The 22,041-nt window shown below is 33.7% G+C and overlaps 1 protein-coding gene across 1 annotated transcript in view; it reads right to left on the reverse strand.

Moving 5' to 3' along the window:
- Nucleotides 1-22,041, reverse strand: part of LOC133188460 (MOB-like protein phocein) — a 97,444-nt gene that overhangs the window by 56,477 nt on the left and 18,926 nt on the right. The window contains exons 2-3 of the mRNA XM_061323898.1: nt 12,611-12,673; nt 2,627-2,727 (exon numbers count right to left, since the gene is read on the reverse strand). Coding sequence (XP_061179882.1) covers nt 2,627-2,727; nt 12,611-12,673 — 164 coding nt within the window. The remainder of the gene's footprint in view (nt 1-2,626; nt 2,728-12,610; nt 12,674-22,041) is intronic.

Consider the following 22,041-nt stretch of genomic DNA (forward strand, 5'->3'; position numbering starts at 1 on the left):
CCTTCGAATTCTTTGAAGATCAAAAACTTTCTTCACTGGTATAAATATAATTGCTTCAAAATTACAATAATGAATTGTATAAATAAAGATGATATTAATCTGAATTCAAACTGCATCTGAAATGTAAATATATATTAAAACTATCTTAATCAGTTATTGATTAAGGATATGTGATTTGTGTAAAAATGAAAGTTTTCTCTTGCAGAAGACATACTTAATAAAAGAATTTTAAATTATCCATTATTAAACTGTTATCTTTTTGATTCAGAACGAAACCACTGAGGTCATAACCACAAGGGTCAAACACATTTTTGAAACTTAACCACTCGTACTTGCTGAAGTGAAGAGAAAATGAAAAATTAAAATGATATGATACTGTAAAATTTAGTTGTCTGATGTTTTTCAAACATTTTGGTGTTATATGAAATACAGAGTAATATTCTCATCATTTTCTATCTATATTTCAGTGGTCATACATAAAAAAAAAAATCCAAAAAAAAAAAAGATTTCCCTACCTACCTACCCTAGTTTTTTCATCAGTGTTACCCGAAACACACAATTTTCTTTTTTTTTTTAGGCCTAGGAAATAAATTTTTTATCCAGGTCCAATCAAAGGTGTACAGGGATTTACCCTGGGTTTTATTCCAAAGGCAGAAGGGTTTATGGAATACAACCCGGGGTAAATCCAAGTACACCCTTGACTGAACCTGGATAACTAATATCCTCCTGTTCTTCAAAAGACTTTTTAAAAGATTTTTTCCAATATATTCCAGTGTAAAACTTTGATCACCTATTGTGGTCTCACCATACCTCATGCAGTCATGATTTGAAGACATTTTAATCATCTACACTATCTGAAGATGCTTCTATAATAATATGTATAATCATGGGTAAGCTGTTTTTGAGAAGAAGATATTTAATCCTTTTTCCTATATACTGTACGTGTACATAATTGTATTTATGTGCAACATAAAGTAAATTATACCATCTCTGTTATTCTACTGTTATTAGAGAATTTTTCTGGAATTTTCAGTGCCGCAATTAATTCTTGCTTCTATAGATTTGTAACTTGATCTTGTTCATCTCCAGACCATGCATTCTGATGGAAACAAATTTTTGATTTGGATTTGTTTATGTATCTGAATTGATTTACATCCTCCCACCGTTTCTTGGACTTGTAATGTTGTCCACTGTTCAATATTTTTTGGAAATTGTTTACAAACATTGTGTAAGTATGGTTAATTTGTTTGGCATTCTAATAAAGGCCCATTTATGACAAATAATTTGTTGTTATATTTGCTAAAAACAGACCAGAGTAGACTCATAGAGAAAATAAATTATATTGAGGGAAGTTGAAGACGATGGTATAAATATAAAATAAATATATAAAGCCTGCTCTTTTTAAGTACACATACAGTAATTCCATGTACTAAACCTTTGATTGCCTATTGTGGCCCTAGCCTTAGCCAGGGCCAAGTTTTGAACCAACTTGAATCTGCACTATTGAATCTGCAATGCTGACTAATCATGGCTTTGCTGTTCTTGAGAAGATTTCTCATATTTTAATCTTATAAATTCTAAATTATTTATCTCCTATTTTAGCCCAAACCAGAGTCCTTGACTTGAACAAATGTGAATGAACACTACCTTAGGATGCTTCAATATTAATATGACTATCATGGCTTAATGTTCTTGAGAAAACAATACATATATTTAAGATTTTTTATCCATATAATCCCATGTAAAACTTTGATCTTCTATTGTGACCCCATCCAACCCCCGGTGATATAAAATCTATACTCTATGTAATGAAGCTATTAATCATACAAGTTTCATCTTTTCTAGCCCTCTGATTCTTGAGGAGAAGATATTTAAAGGATTCTATTAAATTTTCACTACATAATTCTAAATAATTCTTAATTATCTGCCCTTGTTAGAGGGTGTGCTCCTTCATTTGAATAATCTTGAATCACCTTCACCCAAAGACACCTTGTGGCAAGTGTGGTTGCAATGGGCCATGTGGTTCTTGAGAAGAAGTCAAAAATGTGAAAAGTTTACACACAAATGGATGGTCAGTTCTGGACAGCTAGACAAATAGAAGACACCAGACAAAATGTGATCAGAAAAGCAAGAGCTTTCAGCTTAGTTGAGCTAAAAACATCTAGACACTAAAGAATACTTAGAATATAGAAGTAATGGAGATCAACATTAAATTTCATTCAGGTTCAGTACTCACTCTTCTGAGTATAGTACTGTAAAATCATTTTCATGGGGTCAAATTTTCTTGGTTTAAGGGAAAATTACTGGTTCAAGGGGATTTGATTTCCTGGATAAAGGAGAAACATCATACTGCAATATGGAATTCTAACATTTCGAGTGGAATATGAATTCATGGGTCCTTACATTCCACGAAAACAACGAAAATTATACCCCCATGAAAATTAGCGATTCCACAGTTATTAGGTGTTTATAGCTGGAACATGCAGAATGAAAGATATTAGTCACCTGTCATTCTGTATCTACCATTACATCAACTGGAGAGCACTTATTTCACTGCACTGAAGTGCTTTCTTTCTTAAATCAATTTTGTACACAGGATCATTTGAAAACAACAGTCAGTACTAACCTTAGATGTTCATATTTCCAAACTCCTTCCTCTATTCCCTCTGGAGGGGTCAAGATTTCATCAATGTTTCTAAAATCCTTCCTTATGGCCTGTTGTATAAACTAACAAAAAAATTAAAATATTGTAAGAAAATCCAAGTTTAAAATGAACATTACACTTAGTACCTTGTAATTTTAAATTTGTCGTCACATGTACTTAAAAAAGATATGGTCCATGCAGACTTGTGTATATTTCAACCAAATAAAACTTGGAATACAAGTGTATGTTTCCATTTTAGCCAAAGTTCTGGTGAGACTAACAACTGTAAAATGTAAAATCTCCTACCAAATAGGAAAGAAGAAAATTAAGTCTAACCCCTACAGCTCTAGCTTTAAAAAACAAGAGGCCCATGGGCCACATCGCTCACCTGAGCACACTGGCTAGACTAAGGCACAAATCAGTTCAGTAATGAACAGGGGGGGGGGGGGGGCTTGAATTTTAAACTACCTGATGATGCTTTCATGTCAATATAACAAATAAATTTGTTGTACTTGAGAAGATTTTAAAAGAATTTTCCCATTTATTCCTTTGTAAAAATTTGATCCCCCATTGTAGCTCCTCCCTATCTCAGAGGTCATCATTTGAACAAACTTGAATCTACATTACCCGAGGATGCTTCCATATCAATAAGACTAACATAGCTTTTCTGTTCTTGAGAAGAAATTTTTTTTCTATATGTTTTTCTGTAAAACTTTCGATCCCCCATTGGGCCCCACCCTACCCCTGGGGGTCATCATTTGAACAAAATTGAATCTACACTACCTGAGGATGCTTCCATATAAATTTGACTCATCATGGCTTTGCTGTTCTTGAGAAGAAGATTTTTCCTATATATTTCTATGTAAAAATTGATCCTCTATTGTGGCCCCGCCCTACCCCTGGGAGCCATGATTTGAACAAAATTGAATCTACACTTCCTGAGGATGCTTCCATATAAATATGACTCTTCATGACTTTACTGTTCTTGAAAAGAAGATTTTTAAAGATTTTTCCTATATATTTCTAAGTAAAATTTGGATCCTCCATTGTGGCCCCGCCCTACCCCCGGGAGCCATGATTTGAACAAAATTGAATCTACACTTCCTGAGGATGCTTCCATATAAATATGACTCTTCATGACTTTACTGTTCTTGAAAAGAAGATTTTTAAAGATTTTTCCTATATATTTCTATGTAAAATTTGGATCCTCCATTGTGGCCCCGCCCTACCCCCGGGGGTCATGATTTGAACAAAATTGAATCTACACTACCTGAGGATGCTTCCGTATAAATATGACTCTTCATGGCTTTACTGTTCTTGAAAAGAAGATTTTTAAAGATTTTTCCTATATATTTCTATGTAAAATTTGGATCCTCCATTGTGGCCCCGCCCTACCCCCGGGGGTCATGATTTGAACAAAATTGAATCTACACTTCCTGAGGATGCTTCCATATAAATATGGCTCTTCATGGCTTTACTGCTCTTGAGAAGAAGATTTTTAAAGATTTTTCCTATATATTTCTATGTAAAACTTTAATCCTCCATTGTGGCCCCGCCCAACCCCCGGGGGTCATGATTTGAACAAACTTGAATCTACACTACCTGGGGATGCTTCCATATAAATATGACTCTTCATGGCTTTACTGTTCTTGAGAAGAAGATTTTTCCTATATATTTCTATGTAAAACTTTGATCCTCTATTGTGGCCCCGCCCTACCCCTGGGAGCCATGATTTGAACAAAATTGAATCTACACCTCCTGAGGATACTTCCATATAAATATGACTCTTCATGACTTTACTGTTCTTGAAAAGAAGATTTTTAAAGATTTTTCCTATATATTTCTAAGTAAAATTTGGATCCTCCATTGTGGCCCCGCCCTACCCCCGGGAGCCATGATTTGAACAAAATTGAATCTACACTTCCTGAGGATGCTTCCATATAAATATGACTCTTCATGACTTTACTGTTCTTGAAAAGAAGATTTTTAAAGATTTTTCCTATATATTTCTATGTAAAATTTGGATCCTCCATTGTGGCCCCGCCCTACCCCCGGGGGTCATGATTTGAACAAACTTGAATCTACACTACCTGAGGATGCTTCCGTATAAATATGACTCTTCATGGCTTTACTGTTCTTGAGAAGAAGATTTTTAAAGATTTTTCCTATATATTTCTATGTAAAACTTTGATCCTCCATTGTGGCCCCGCCCTACCCCCGGGGGTCATGATTTGAACAAACTTGAATCTACACTACCTGGGGATGCTTCCATATGAGTTTCATCTTTCCTGGCCCTGTGGTTCTTGAGAAGAAGATTTTTTAAAGATGCTATTCATTTTTCACTAATTCTTAATTATCTCCCCTTGAAAGAGGGTGTGGCCCTTCATTTGAACAAACTTGAATCCCCTTCACCCAAGGATGCTTTGTGGCAAGTTTGGTTGAAATTGGCCCAGTGGTTCTGGAGAAGAAGTCGAAAATGTGAAAAGTTTACAGACAGACGGACAGACGGACTACAGACAAAATGTGATCAGAAAAGCTCACTTGAGCTTTCAGCTCAGGTGAGCTAAAAATTTGAGCATGAGAACCAGCAGGCATGTTTACGAAGCTATCTTAGGACTAAGAAACGTCTTAAGATATACTTAGGACAATTCTTAAGTCTAAGTGGGGTTTTCGAAAGTATCCTAACTTAAGAAAGTTCTTAAGAATTATCTTAAAGTTAGGACAGCTTTTGACATATCTTAAGTCTATCTTAAGCAAAAATGGCCGCGCCCATGTTGTTGCTGGCTCGACGAAATCGTCCTATCAGACGTGACACAGTATTTAGAGATATTGATAACCCTCTTCACTACTTTGATGATGAAGCTATTATAAGAAGGTATAGGCTTTCAAGACCCTTCCCAGATAGCATGACTACGTTGGGCCAACGTTGGTTTTTGGTTGGATGGTTGGTAGAGTGTTGGCATTGGGGAACAAATGTAGGCCCAATGTTGGTCCAACGTTGATCTACGTTGGCATGAAAGCTAAACCAACGGTGTTGGGTATTCAATGTTGGCCCAATGTTGGCCCATTGTAGTAACATGTTGACAAGAAACATGGCGACTATGTGTTGGACATTAAAATGTTGGCCCAAGATAGGTCCAACCGAGTAAATGTTGGCATGGATCAAGACCATTGTGTGTTGGGTATGAAATGTTGGCCCAACTTGGGTCTAACTGAGTACATGTTGACACGAAACGTGGCCACTTAGTGTTGGACATTCAATGTTGGTCCAACATTGGTCCAGCTTAGTAAATGTTGACAATATTATGAGACACCGCTCTGTGTTGGGCTTGTAAGACTGGGCTGGAGTAGGTCCAATAGAGGGAATATTGGGATTACAATTGTACCGGTAGTCTGTAATGCTGGTCCAACGTTGGCCCAATATTGTGAAAAGTGTCATTCATCAATTTAGGTTTATTTATTGTAAATCGATGGTACTGTAATAAGCAACTCATTATAAACATTGATCTATATTATATTAAATGGAAAATTATGAAACAAACTTTATAAGTCTGTGAATTACATAGTATAATGTTGTATCTTGGTAGATTCTATATTTAGCATCATTGAATTAAATTTAAAGTGCTGTGTTTTAGAGCTCCAAATAAATAGGTCAGTGGTTGAAATTCACTGGCTCGGCAGGTGACTCATCAGTCTCCAAGGAAACCGGCATCTTAATCAGTTTTTAATTTCACAAACCGTCACGTACCGCACTTGAACAAAGCATATGTGTCTGTTAGTGAACGCAAGAATTTTTAACCCTTGAAATGTAAGTATAGTTTTTGTATTTGTTATTGATAATTAATAATGTGAAATTCAAACTAAAGAATTGGTTTAAAAATATATGTGTGTTTCAAAATTATAACGGCCTGTAAGCTTTTAAATTATCAGTACCGGGGTGCAGATTAAACATTTGAAAATATTATTTGAATTGATGACATTCTTAACGTTTATAGGAATTGGCGGGCTTGAACAAAGCATATAAGTGAATTTTAACCTTTGAAATGTAAGTATAGTTTTTTGTATTTGTTACTGATAATTAATAATGTGAAATTCAAACTAAAGGATTGCTTTAAAAATATATGTGTGTTTCAAAATTACAATGGCCTGTAAGCTTTTAAATCATCAGTGGTGGGATGCTGATTAAACATTTGGAAATATTATTTAAATTGATGACGTTCTTAACGTTTATAGGAATTGGCGGGCTTGAACAAAGCATATAAGTGAACGCATGAATTTTAACCTTTGAAATGTAAGTATAGTTTTTTGTATTTGTTATTGATAATTAATAATGTGAAATTCAAACTAAAGGATTGCTTTAAAAATATATGTGTGTTTCAGAATTACAATGGCCTGTAAGCTTTTAAATCATCAGTGGCGGGATGCTGATTAAACATTTGGAAATATTATTTAAATTGATGACGTTCTTAACGTTTATAGGAATTGGCGGGATGGAAAAGCCTTCTATATTATGAGACTGTTGATGTGGCATTTTCTTCATATGGAAGGGACTGATTAATATTTGTGGGAAATATGGTTGATGTGGCATTTTCTTCATATGGAAGGGACTGATTAATATTTGTGGGAAATATGGATTCTAGGATTAGATAAACAACAGAAAAAGGAATGAATGATTCAAATGTGACCTTCCTAAAATCTACAAATTAGAACTTGAAGACTCTTACATGTATATCAAAGCGATATTTTGTAGTGGACATCGTGATGTGGAATATACTTGAGAAAGATTGAACTTTCTACCTCTTCCTACTTTTAGTTACATTCCACGGGATAATTTAATGAAAGTGACAAAGAATATACTGTGATACATTTTCAGGAGGAAAAATTTATTTGGCCAAACTTGGTGAAATTAATTTTGTCGTATAATCTGGGAAATAAAAAAGTTACAGAATTTAATTGAGTTTGTAAGACATTTGTAATCAGGAATAATTGTGTCAACATTGACATTTCAACAAACAGCGTTGTACTAACGCTGAACCAACGTAATAATTATATTTTGAACTGAGGTCCAACGTTGGGCCAACGTTACAAAATATTGAGTTGGCGTTGGTATGTAAGAATAACGTTGTACCAACGTTGACATATAAACAAACAGTGTTGTACCAACATAGGCCCAACATGTTGGGCCAACGTCGCGCCAATGAGCAATAGGACATTGGGCCAACGTAAATTGCCAACATTGGCCCAACATAACCAACATTGTTGGCCCAACATTGGGCCATTGTCCTCATGCTATCTGGGTTAATCCATGATTTATGTGAACAATTTCAAAATGAACTACAACGTCCTACTATGAGATCTCATGCATTACCTGTCTCACTGCATTACGAATTTATGCGACTAGCAGTTTCCAAGCAGTTGTTGGTGATGTGCATAACATTTCAAGACCAAGTGTGTGCAAACTAGTGAAAGATATGACCCAGTGTCTTGTTAATGTGGCCAATATACACATAAGAATGCCTATTACATCAAATGAATTGGCCAAAAACATGAATGAATTCAGTTTAATTGCAAATATGCCAAATACCATTGGGTGTATTGATGGAACACACATTAGGATTAAATCTCCAAGCGTTGATGAACATTTATACATAAATCGCAAAAATTACAATTCAATAAATGACCAAGGGGTTTGTGATGCCAACTTAAAATTTATTAACATTGTGGCAAAATGGCCCGGCGGAATACATAATACGTTTATTTGGTCAAATTCTGCTTTGAATCGTTTATTTGAAACAGGAAGGATTGCAGAGGGATGGTTACTGGGGGACAGCGGTTATCCACTGCGTCCTTGGTTACTTACACCTGTAAATAATCCATCAACAAATGCAGAAGAGCCTTACAACACTGCCCATATCCGCACCCGCAATTCTGTTGAAAGATCTTTTGGGGTTTTAAAATCACGTTTCCGCTGTCTAGACGCAAGCGGTGGAAGTCTTCTATATTCCCCTCAGAAAGCATGCGATATCACAGTAGCCTGTGTAGTGTTGCACAACGTGTATTTCTCGCCGTATACCCCTTCCAGACCCAGGTCCACGAGACACAGGAAGAATTTGAGGGACTGATTATGCAGGGACCGTTAATGACGGTGCTCGAATCAGAGGTCGTCTTATCACAGGACGTTTTTCTAGGTGAAGCAGCTGTAAAAATTTCCACTAGAGATTTCTTTTTTGTTGTTGATGCATTTATCAAAGCAAATGAAATACAGTTATGACTAATAAATGATATTTCTTTTTCATTTGAGACTATTTCTCTTCATTTAAAAAAGTTATATATTTCTTTAAACCAACCCCCCCCCCCATCCCCACCCCTGCCCCCTCAATTTCGTATTCAGAGTTGTCATTCGTGGATCTCTCAGACACTTCTTCAATGGACTCGCATCAAGAGGAATAATTTAATTACATGTATTACAATTAAAAGAAAGGCACTAGTATTTCTTGTTGCTTTCAATGTGATATATGAGTATGCGAGTCAAAATCTCTCTCTCTCTCTCTCTCTCTCTCTCTCTCTCTCTCTTTCAGGGTTGAGTCTGTGTGTATTTTCTTTCAAATGATGAACGTATCAGTAAATCAATTACAAAAATAACTTTAAAGAACCATAAGGAATCATTTACTGTCATGTAGGTATCTGTACAAATTATATATTACTTCCTTCAAAAGTAACACCATGCTTGGCTAAGTACACTTGATGACGCTGTGTCTCTATAGTAAGTCTCTGTCTGTCTAACACCAAACGTTCCTTTTCAATCTCCAGCATCTGTCTCATGATTGAAAGCTTTTCCTCCCCAATGCTCAATAACTTGTTTTCATAAAAATCCTCACTGTCTTTTTCCCTTTTCCTCTTCTTTGAGGGTCCGGACTCTACGGACACGTCGCATGAAACTGGTAAATCACGTTGCGACGCAATACTAGCACATGTACTGTCACTTGAACATGCAGGCTCAACGCTCAATATATCTAAAAAACAGAAACAAAAAAAGAAAATCATGGCTTTTTTAAAATTGTATTTATATCATGTGGTTTCTACAGATGTTGAATTATTACACAGTTATACGTGTACTGCATTTGCACATGCTAGGAACGTATCATCGTTTTTGAAAGGGAGGGGGGGGGGGCAAATGAATTCAACTTACCAGAAAAAAACTTGACAAGGAAAAAAAGAAAATTTTCCTCACTCGAAAAATCCTATACTATACTGCACCAAAAAGTGGGGAGGGAGGGGGACCGGTCTTTCAATGAATGTTTTCAATGGTACAATGTAAAAAAAAGTTATGTTTGGACACCCCCCCCCCCAATGTTACGTGCCTGCATGCATCTACTTTCAAAATACCCATGGTTAGAATTCTTCCGATACTTAGTGCTTCACGCGGATGCACAACAAATATAGTAAGATGTAACCTGTTAACAAAATAAAACTATTGAATCTCGCTTAACATGAGAGAGAGAGAGAGAGAGAGAGAGTTTACACATTACTGTACCGTTTTTTTTCGGTGACCTCGCAGGTGTCGATACCGCCCTTTATGCCAGAAATTGGGGTTATTCCCACAATTTTTTCCTGCATAGGATTTAGTCCCTGGGGGGTGGGGGGCCTCCTCCAGTTTTTCCTGCTTCACTGCGATTTTGCGCAGCCTTCTTCTTTGTCTCACTCATATAAGAGGACCATTTCTTCTTCACTTCTTCTACTGTCCTACAGTGGTTGATGTTATTTGCCTTGTTGATTTTCTCACATGTTGCCTCCCATGCTCTTTTCTTTGAAGAATTTGTAGATACGTTGGAAAACTTTGAAAATAAAATGGCTCCGTTTTTCTCCACCTCATCAAGCAGTATTTCGATTTCAATTTGAGAAAAATTAGGACTCCTCTTTCGACTCATCCTACTGGGTGTTTTCTTGTCGAACCAGAAATTGTCAATGAATAAGAGTTCCACAGAGAAAATTGGCGCGCTTTTCATGGTTCAAGAATTCTGAGTGATCAAATGGAACTCTATTTGAATTTAATTACAACCAATATAATATCGTCGAATTAAGATAATTATTTTAAAAAATGTTTTATATATATTTATAGATTTTTTAAAAAATGTTTAAATTCTTATTTTTACTCTTTTAAATATTTTCATTATTATGATTTACATAACGTGTAGCATTACATGGCAAAAATGACCACTCTCTGATTCCTGACAATGGTTTAAATCTTTGCGTATTTCTATGTCATAATGATTTATGACGTCTTAGTTTAGGATACTCTTAAGATAGCTTTGAAAAACACCTTAAGAAAATCTTAGGATGATCTTAAAATTTTCCTAAGATATGTCTTAGGAAATTTCTTAGGAACAATCTTAGGAAATTTTCATAAACATGCCTGCAGGGGTCCATTTAATAAAAGAACTTATGACTAAGGTCAAAAACTTTAGATTGAAAAATCTTGCAAAATAAATGATTTTGCAAAAATTGCTAGAGTAAAAATATCGATCATTCTAAATTCTTTATAAAAAGATTACAATCGTTTTCAAATTAATGTAAAACAGAAAGTTTCATTTTATTTTGGTTTTAGTCATTAGTTCTTTTGTAAAACAGGATACAGACCAATTACATGTACATGTGAGAAATAGTCTTCAAATTTGAAATTTTTCTTGAAAAAATTTTTGAATAATCTGAACCAAATTTTAAACTAACATTAAATCTTTAAATATGAGCAAAGTTCAAACATATCACTTTAGAATACATGGCATGTACAGACCTTTTTCAGTTATAGCACCAAAGGCAATTTTCTTGAATGCTTAACTTTCTGATCATATTATGCTTGTTTATCAGAGCTGTCAATCATAGGTAATCAGAGATTACAGAGCTCATCTCAACGAATGTTGTCTTAAAGTACCGGTAAACAATTTTTTTTGGGGGGGTACATCAATGGATATTTAATGAAACTTAATTAATCCTGCTGTTCTTCACCAGATTTTCACCTTGTAATAGTTATTGTGGCCCAACCCTACCCCTGGGGGTAATGACCTGAAAAATTTAAAATCTACTCTACCCCAGGAAGCTTCCACATAAGTTTCAGCTTTTCTGGCCCAGTGGTTCTTGAGAAAAAGATTTTTCTATTATATTTCAATGTAAAACCTTGATTCCCTATTGTGGCCCCACCTTAACCATGGGGGCCATGATTTTAACAATTTAGAATCTACACTACCCCAGCATGCTTCCATGTAAGTTTCAGCTTTTCTGGCCCAGTGGTTCTTGAGAAGAAGATATTTTAAAGATTTTTCCTATATATTTCAATGTTAAAACTTTGATTCTCCATTGTGGCCCCACCCTTTCCCCAATGGTCATAATTTGAACAATTTACAATTTAAACTATCTCAGGATGCTTCAATGTAAGTTTCAGCTTTTCTAGCCCAGTGGTTCTTGAGAAGAAGATTTTTAAAGATTTTTCCTATATATTTCAATGTAAAACTTTGATTCCCATTTGTGGCCCCACCCTATTCCCAGGGGCCATGATTTGAACAATTTAGAATTTACCTCAGGAAGCTTTAGTTTAAGCCTCTCTGGCCCAGTTCTTGAGAAGAATATCTTTTTATGACCCCACCCTATTTTTGTCTGATTGTAAGGGGGCTTGGCCCTTCACTTTAACAATTCAAACTCCCCTTTACCCAAGGACACTTTGTACCAACTTTGATTAAAATTGACCCAGTTGTTCTTGAGAAGAAGTTGAAAATGTGAAAAGTTAAGAGATGGAAGGAAGGACAGACAGATGACAGACAACAGGTGATCAGAAAAGCTCAGGTGAGCTAATAATGACTGAAATAATTTTTTCAAACTTGTTGGAAGAGGGGGCTAGTAAAAATGACTTGGGCTAGTTAAGTTTTGCTATTGCTGAAAAAAAGCTTTTCGCACACACTGTGCCTTGATATCAACCTGTTGTACAGCCAGTGTGCTATCCATCTCTTCAAATGCTTCATCACTCCAATTACACCAGTCCTAAAAAAAATCAAAGTACTGAAAGTACTGATGGGAGTTGATTTAAATGACAGTTTCAAAAAAATTTAATGTTTGACACCTTGCTCACAACTTTTCAAATTACATTCATAAATGCTTCATATAGAAGTATGCGGGAATCAAATAACAAAGAAAATGTCACAATTCGACAGAGTCAATAAAGTGCCCCGCCACAGCATGATACGCCCGTCAAATATTGTTCAATTATCACAAACAGTTCAGAGTGCAAGAAAATCAAGACAACCTTGATACAAGGATTTCCAAGATTTTTCCATTCCTTATAATATTTGTTTATACTATTCCTATGGTGCAGGCATGAATTATAACAAATATAACATTATCGATCCTCAACTGGTTGTGTTAGAGCTTGACAAATACCCATCTGCAGCCCCCCCCCCCCCCCACACACACACACACACACAGTGACACACACAATCTTTCATATTTGTGAGACATGATGCTCTGAAATTTGTTCGTCAATATTTTCAAAAAATAAAATAAAAATATCAATTAAACGATATCAATTTAGTCTTAACTTAATCTATACCAAATTAATTTTAAAATAAAAGACTGGCCATCAAATGACATATGCTATAAACTGACCAGCAGTTCTTCTGTCTAATTCCCAAAGGATACAGATAAGAGCTTGATCAGAGATCCACTAACAGAAATGATTGAGACAGCTAGCCTTCCTACACTGAACTCATTAATTATTCTTTAACTGGATGCATGTCCACTCATTACTCCCAAGGGATGAATGGATCTGCGCTATCTGCTTTGTAGTGCATTTAAAATGAATATTTATGTCATTCTGAAATTAAATTTGAATACAAAGATTTTTTTTTTCAATTTGTTACAAAGATTTATAAAAAGAAAAAAAAATTGTAATCTTGATGCAACAACATTTTTAATAAGGTTTCTGCTAGACTCTTAGATTTGTAGGGACTATCTACCATAATTAATTTTTTTTTAAATACTTTCTTTTTTTTTTTTTTAGATTCAATGTCAGACTGGTTTTAAGCTGCAATTCATATGGACAACGGGCATGCTAATTCCAATATCACCCCCCCCCCCAAGTATAATTAGTTTTAATTAATTAGTTTATTATACAATATCAAACTAGTTTATTATACAATATCAAATTAGTTCTAATTACTTTTCACCAAATTCATTTTAAAAGTTAAGCTAGCCCACAAAAACTATTTAATCCAACATGGCTGATTCCTCAGCCCAATTCCCAAGAGACATAGATAACACCTGCTTGATCAGAGATGCTCTACCAGTTAGCTCCTCACACTAAACTCATTAATTTCTCTCTAATTTGACATGCAATTTTCTGTTATCAAAATTCTCCTTGACCAGTGCTTGATAATTACACCCATGGGAGAGGTGGAATTTCTCTTGTAACATTATATTTCTTATAGATTGCTGTAAAGTATATAATGAAAAAAATAAGTATTTCCTTGATTTTAACATTTTTTGATAAGGATACTGCAACACTTTACATTTTTTGGGATTGTGTAATTCAATAGTAAAAAGATAGTTTTTTTTTTAAATTTCACTTAAATTAAAGGTCACAGTGACCTTGAAATAGGTCGCGACACACCTTCTACCTAAGATGCATAAATTGGCCAAGTTTGATGATTCTAAGTCTAATAGTTTTCTAGTTATCAGCTGGACAAGATTTTTCCATATTTGGCCATAGCATCTTAATTAAAGGTCAGAATGACCTACTTTTAGTGCGCGACACACCTTCTACCCAAGAAGTATCAGCTGACAAAGATTGATAATCCTAGGCCTAATAGTATTAAAGTTATGAGCCGGACACGAGAAAAGCTAACAGACAGACAGACAGACAGACGGACGGACATGAACGCCATAACATAATACGTCCCGTCTAAAGACGGGCGTATAAAAAGGTAAGGTTTGTTTTGATCTCACCATAACTTTAGAATGATATGCCAACACGTGTAAGACTTTTTCTTTCATGAAATTAAGGTATTTTTTCTGACCAAAAGTTTGTTTAAAAGGGCTACTAATAGCAAATTTGTTTTTTTTTTGACAAAATGTGATAGTTGTAAATATGAAAATTTTACTCCTTTATATGTACAATATTTGAATAAATAATCTGAATTTACATCTAGAGAAATGTTTACGTTTTGCTTATTTGCATAGCGGCCATATTGTTTTCAATATGGAAGATTTTTTACTCAATGCATTATTTAAGGAAAAAAAACCCAGAAATTAAAAAAATATATATCATCAATTCGTAATAATTTCTTCCTCATTTGACTCTATCTTTTATTTTGCCCTGGATCGGAATGCGTTTTTTTTTTACAAAATAAAGAAAAGTTGATAGTTCCATTTGAGTTTGAAAATCTAAAGCGATTTTCATTACAATTATATACATGTGAAAAAATGTGGTTATAGAGCTTGCAAGGTCTTTATCAAGTAAACTTATAAGTAATTGCCATTTTATGATTTCGTCCTCATCTTACATGAAATTCTGGATCTTGCATTTTCAGTTTATAAAATACAGGTAATTAGATTTTTTTTACAGCTGAAATCACATTTAAGACAGAATTTTAAAAAAATCCACTGGGGAAAATGCAGTTATTTCTGGACTGGGGAGTTATTGAACTTCATTGTTGTCATATATATGATGAGGATATGATAAAATTTTTAATTATGTTTCATATATTAAGATTGATCATTTAATTTTTTTTTTGAAAAATATCACAAAAATAATGAATATCCATTAACAACGGTCACGTTGTCATTAATTCATGAATAAAATGTACAGCACTTAACCATAGGATGTATTTTGACTAAAATTAAGTTATTAATAAATCACGACAAATATTGCTTACCAGATTTTCAAGTGTAAAGCAATTATATCTTATCATTGATCTTATAATGTCAAAGTATAGGGGAAATATAGCCAGTTCAGAGACTGTACAGCAGAATTAGTTGCATATTTATGTACATCTGTACATTGATTTGCTAATTTTCAGTTTATCGTGGAATAATTTGTATTACACCTTAGTCATTTTCTAGTGTGCCTGAAATGTACCTACATTGGACTTTGTTATTTTTCAATGTGCCTGATTAGTACCTATAAAAGACATAGTCATTTCACAGTATTTTCGTCTACTTACCCATACCAAAAATATTAACATTTCCATATATCTTTTCTTTAAATTTTGTACCTTGAGGATGAGTAAACTTTTAGAATATACAACTTTTTGTACCTAAAATTGACAGTCATGTTTGAATTTAAGTAAAACTTTATTCAAGACTTTGTTATTTTTCAATGTTACTTCTACACTAAATTGGACTGTCACATTTATTGCATCTTTGTAACTTTAAACTGATTTTTTCAACATGGGCACCTATTTGTGATAATATTTAAATAGAATCATGTTTTTCAATCAGAGAAAAATGAAAACTCAAACAAGTGAATCAATAATTAATAACAATTGAAATTATACTTTTACAGTAATACAATTATATCATGACATTTAGGATGTGTGATTTGTGTGTGTGTGTGTGTGTGGGGGGGGGGGTTAGAATAAAAGCCACTTTTTATCCATTATTTCTTTTCTTTTTTTTTAATTATTATTCAACAATTTTTGTTCATTTGATTATTAATTATATTATACTTAAGATTTTCAGTTCATTAACGTAAGCATAATGTCTACTGTGTTGGGGGAAGAAAAAAGGGGGGTAATTTTGTTAATCAAATGCCAAAAATATATATATAATTATCAATTCAATTCAATTAAATTTTTTATAGCAAATAAAAGATCCATTTTTGTTCTTTAAAAACCCCCTCTACCCTACAGGGTTACTAGTAATTTTGTTTTACATGTTATGAAACAAAGGAGGGGGGTGTCTTATAAACACAGTATAATTATAAATACCAATATTTTGACCATCTGAATTGCCCAGTTTAACAGAAAAAAAGTGTATTAAAATCAATAAATACCTTGTGTTACAGTCTATTAAATGATATCCAAATTAGGACATCTCTCTCTCTCTCTCTCTCTCTCTCTCTCTCTCTCTCTCTCTGGTGAAATACAGAAATGTTAGGGATGTTTAAATTTACTTATATAGAGAGTGGGAATTTATTTATATCCAGCATTCCAGTGATATTTTAAAATAGACTTCATTTTTCTTTGTATGCAAAACGATGTTGATTTCCAGTGTTCTTCAGTGACACAGGTGTTTGTACTAGGTGACCTTTATAGCTTACACTGCAGAAATTTTGGCTCGTGTATCACGTGCAGTTCTTCAATCACAAAGGGCTGATTTGAAGTCTACAGCTCAATCATAATAGGTAAATAAACAAAAGAAAAAATAATAAAAATGAAATAAAAACAAGATATTTATGAAATTTGTTTTAAACTATAACTGATAGTAAAGTAGTAGCAGTAAAGAATAGTGTCACATTTACAAATCAGGCTTGAAATTTAATATAAATAATAGCCTTCAAGGTGTTCAAAAGACCTGTCCTTATTGTTTAATTTACCATACACATAGTATGTAAACATGATGTGTATATTTTACAGGGTTCATGTAGTGACACTTCATTTCGATGTTTGGGAATGTACGTAGAGTGCCAGTTACATTAAGATTTTAGCTGAGGTCTAGTACATAAAGAATTTGTTGTAAATCAATAAATTTAATCAATTTCACATGTAGTTTTTTAAAAAAAGAAGTTATGTGAAATCAGAATGGCGACCCCGATTATAACACAAAATGGCGTCCAAAATGGCGGTCCCGATTATTTACCCAATTAGGGACGCTATATTTCAAGGAATTCATACTAATCGGCTTTTTAATAAAGTTGACGCCATGTAACAGTTGTTAAATATGCATTGTTATAATTTTTTATTGTTTACACGAACTATTTCATGAATAATTTAACAAACGTTTTTAAAATCACGTGACTCCTGCGAAGTCTACGATTGGTCAGCGACAGCGCGGATATTTCAGAGACGATTTGAAAATTTGCTGTGATGAAAATTTCAAGAAGAAATCAGAGACTTATTAGTCGGTGAGTCTTTATTTCAGTTTAAATTTTGATGCTGCTTGTTGTAAATGCATTTATCCACTTAGAGAATGCATTAGAATATGAATATCAAGTGTAGATTTCGCGATATTCTAGGTATTTGTATCGTAGATTTCTGGTTTGTTTTGATTCAAGATGGCAGTGCTACACATGAAGTAAATGTACTTAAACATAATCTCTTTCTTTAACATTATGTATCACAAGACTTTTGTAAAAAAAAAAAATGTAATTTAGAGTCTTTTCTTAAAATATAAAGATATGAAATGTGTCAATATCTGGGAACAGTTACTTACAGTAGCCTCTGCATGAGCATGATGATAATAACAAATGAAATCCAAATGAACTGTGTGAGATAAAATTATTGTAATGGGGTCTTTGAAATATAAGATAAAGATCTTTGTTTTAAAAAGGGGGGGGGGTAAATTTTTTTTAATGCATCAAGCAAAATTTACAACCTTTATCCAGCATAATAAAACATAATAAATTTTATATTTATATAAGTTGTGCATAAATTTCTGATCATCTAGCCTAATCCCCAAGCTCTCCACTTCCATACCTGGGGGGGGGGGGGGGGGGGGGTAATATGAGACACATTATCATTTAATTCAGAGTGTAATGTTTCAATAATTTAAACATAGTGTGTGCATGTGTGTTGGTCAATATTAATGCCAGATAATTTCATGAACAAACATATTCTTTTTTTTCAACAGAATACTTGTCTCCTGTGGTCATTTAAATTCCAAGCTGGAGGGAAATGCATTTAAAACTATAACTTTATCAGTAAGTATAAGATCTAATCTGATTTTTGTAAAAAATGAGTAAATGTATAAGAATATAACAAGGCACTGCTCATCAAACTCCAATGCAAACTATAGGGATTTCATCTACTAAATATGCTTAAAAATATTTCAGCATAAAATGTAACTAAGTAAGTGAAGATAGGGACCTATATACTAGGTCCCTGGTGAAGAGCAACATAATAATAATTGAACTTTTTCAGAATTGAAAGAAAATGACATGAAACTGAAAGCCGAAATTGCGTAGCATATTCAAATGGAGGATCAGTGTTTTTAGAGTCCAGATGGAAACCCCAACTGTAAAGCAATGAAGACTAACAAGGTGTGCTGGTAGAAAATTCTGTGATGGATAGGAACTCTATAAAGATAATGAAGATTACATGAATTACAAGTGAACAATTCATGGGGGAAAAAATTGACATGAAATGGAGTATACTTTTGACTTTGTGTATTTAAATTAACTTATGTATATGCCTAAAAAGGTATGTCTATTTATTTCTTTTATTTTTTCTTATTAAGAAAGTTTAAAATATCATTATCTTGATATCATAAACCATATTAATCTAAATTAATTAAATGTTAGGGATTTGATTAATTAAATATTTGGGATTTCTTAGGTATAGATTGTATTTATAGAGATGACTTTTTAAAGAAGTGTTTTTCATATATTTTGATGTACTATCATGCAATAAATTTTTATTTTTTCCATAATTATTATTGTTTAAATCAATTTTTCTTTTACATAGGCCTGCCTCAAACGTGCCTATTTGATAGGTACATTATAGGCATACCTTAAGTATACTTTTGGCACAGTTTCTTGAGTACCAAATTGGTAGGCATACTTTAGGTAGACTTGTAGGTACATTTTAGGTATACCTAAAAGGTACTCATCTGAATGTTTGAGGTGTGTGCCAATATTGTGCCTTTTTTGTACCTAAACTGTAGGCATACTTTAGGTATACTTTTGGCACATTCTTGAATGTTTGAGATGTGTGCCAATATTGTGCTTTTTTGGTACCTAAACTGTAGGCATACTTTAGGTATACTTTTGGCACATTCTTGAAGGTACCTTTTAGGTATATTTATAGGCACATTTTAGGTATGCCTAGAAGGTACCTATCTGATCATGTGCCAATATTGTGCATTTTTGATACCTAAAGTGTGCCTATTAATAAATATAGGTATACTTTAGGTATGCCTTTTTTGTACCAATTTGCTACCTATACTTGAACAAGTGGTTCCAAACTTGCATACCTTAGGCATGCTTTTTTTGTACCTATTTTTACCCAAGATAGGCATGCCTAATCTGTACTTTTTTTTGGTATGGGTAGGTACTTGTACTCAGAAAAATTCATAATATAACCTAAAACTAGCCTTTTATGAAATTCGCATTCTCTAAAGGTGTTCTCTTTTAGTATCAGAGAGTGTGAATTTTAATGAAAGGCTAGTTTTAGGTTATATTATAGATTTTTCAATTGTAATACTTTGTGAATAATTCATAGAGGAATATTCTATATATAAAGAGTCGAAGAACCCATGGGGTACCATATGAAATGCCGGGGGGTGGGGTCCATCCACAAAGACTGTGCTTGTTGCGTGGCATAATTCATTTTTAATTCATTTGTATCATTTTATTCATTTTTATTTATTTTTTTTAGAATCTAAATAAGATTGCAACGAGATGAAATATGTCATTACACATATTTCCACCACAAAGCAACATATTTGTTCTTTGTTCGCAAAATGTATTCAAATCACACGGTTTTGTTTTAGAAGGAAATGGACTATCTCAACACCCCATCCCAGCCCAAAAAATACTCAATGTGCCCCAAATTCGCCAAAATCTGGATCCACCCTGAATCCTGTTCTTTCACCAGTGAACTTATTATTGAGACAATTACATGCTTAGCATTCCTTCAAAAATAAAAATAATTAGCAAACCATATAAATTTACACATCTAATAAAAATTAATCCGACCTGTGTATACCATCAATAATTATCATTCACCGGGCACAAAACTAGACGGCTGCTTAATCAGAGGTTAAGTTTGTCCAATAGGTCACTTCTGCTGCAGTGGGAAGATCTTATTTGCGGCTATAGAACTTTACACATATTAGAGATTTGGAAGCACATAATGCCCGCTGTGATAATCAGTCACGTGCATACATGTTCTTAAACATATAACAGCCAGACGTTGCATTTACATCAATTGTCTGTATTGTCTCACTCTGTATTAATTAGGTACGGTTCTCTGTATACCAACATGCATTTAAATGTGTATCTGATTATTAATCACGCTGTTATTGACCTATCATATTGTATAAGTACACTGTACATGTAGCTACTAGTATACATGTAAATGTTTATGCACTGCCATATAATCACCAGAATACCATCAGTTTTTTCTCTACAAACTGAAGAAATGATGTATCTAAGCTATTTTAGGAGCGAATTTCCTGTCTTAAAATTAGAATGCATGCACGATGTAAGAACACATATCGAAAGCTGCATAAAAATTGAAGTGAAAATGCTTATAATGAAAATAAAATGACAGAATAAAGTTGACTACATAGCCATTGTGGACTATTGTCAGGAATTATAATTTCTTCAAAGTAAAAGTTCAATGAACTATTTCGATTCGTCCCTCAAACATGATAAAAGCGAGCGAATCATCCGAGGTTTGCCGAATGGATGCTATTGGTACATATAAACAGAGATCACGTCATCAAGATGGTTTCCCATTTTTTCCTGGCTGATAATGATAAAATAAAACTTCACACGTTAAATGAATAAATTCTTTTGTCCCTATGCAATTTTGTCGGCAAATTGTGTTAAACTGGTTATTAATATTGTCTGCTATCGAACTAAAGAGACAAATTATTGCTCCTTTTTTTTCTTTTTTTTTTTGTGGGGGTTTTTTGTCAGGCAATATGAACTCAAGGTAACGATATCTGTTAGCAGTTCTCTGTTTCTCTTTGGTTTTGGTTTGGTTTCCTGGAGATATTTTTTTAAAAAAAATCTACGTCAGTGAGAGTTTCAGCCAATCAGCGCAGCCAGCAAAGGACTCTTTATATTACTGACTACATAGTCTTTATTTCGCGCGTATCAGAGACTGAACCGATTACTGAAACCTTCCGCACTGTGACTGAGTGTTGGAAAATTTACAACTGCAAATACTGTTATTTAGAGTTAGTCGTAGCATGAAATGTTTTCAATGTATTAAACTGAAAAAAATAATTTTGTTGATAAAGAGTGTATTATGATTGCTTATTTCATCAAATTTCTTGATCATTCTGATGTACTATTTCTTGTCAGCGGAGATAATTTTCCATTGATGATTTTTCTCTCGTCGAAGTGATTAGGTCGAAACACTGTTTGTTCTGGGGAAGTGCATAGAGAGTTGATAAAATCAACTCCCAAAAAGACTTAACATTCTAACACAGAGAAATATTAACATGGAAAGCACAAAGACACTTAT

This window comes from Saccostrea echinata, unplaced genomic scaffold, assembly GCF_033153115.1.
Source record: "Saccostrea echinata isolate AGI-Se365-2 ecotype Australia unplaced genomic scaffold, CSIRO_AGI_Sech_v1 ptg000016l, whole genome shotgun sequence".
Lineage (NCBI taxonomy): Eukaryota > Metazoa > Mollusca > Bivalvia > Ostreida > Ostreidae > Saccostrea > Saccostrea echinata.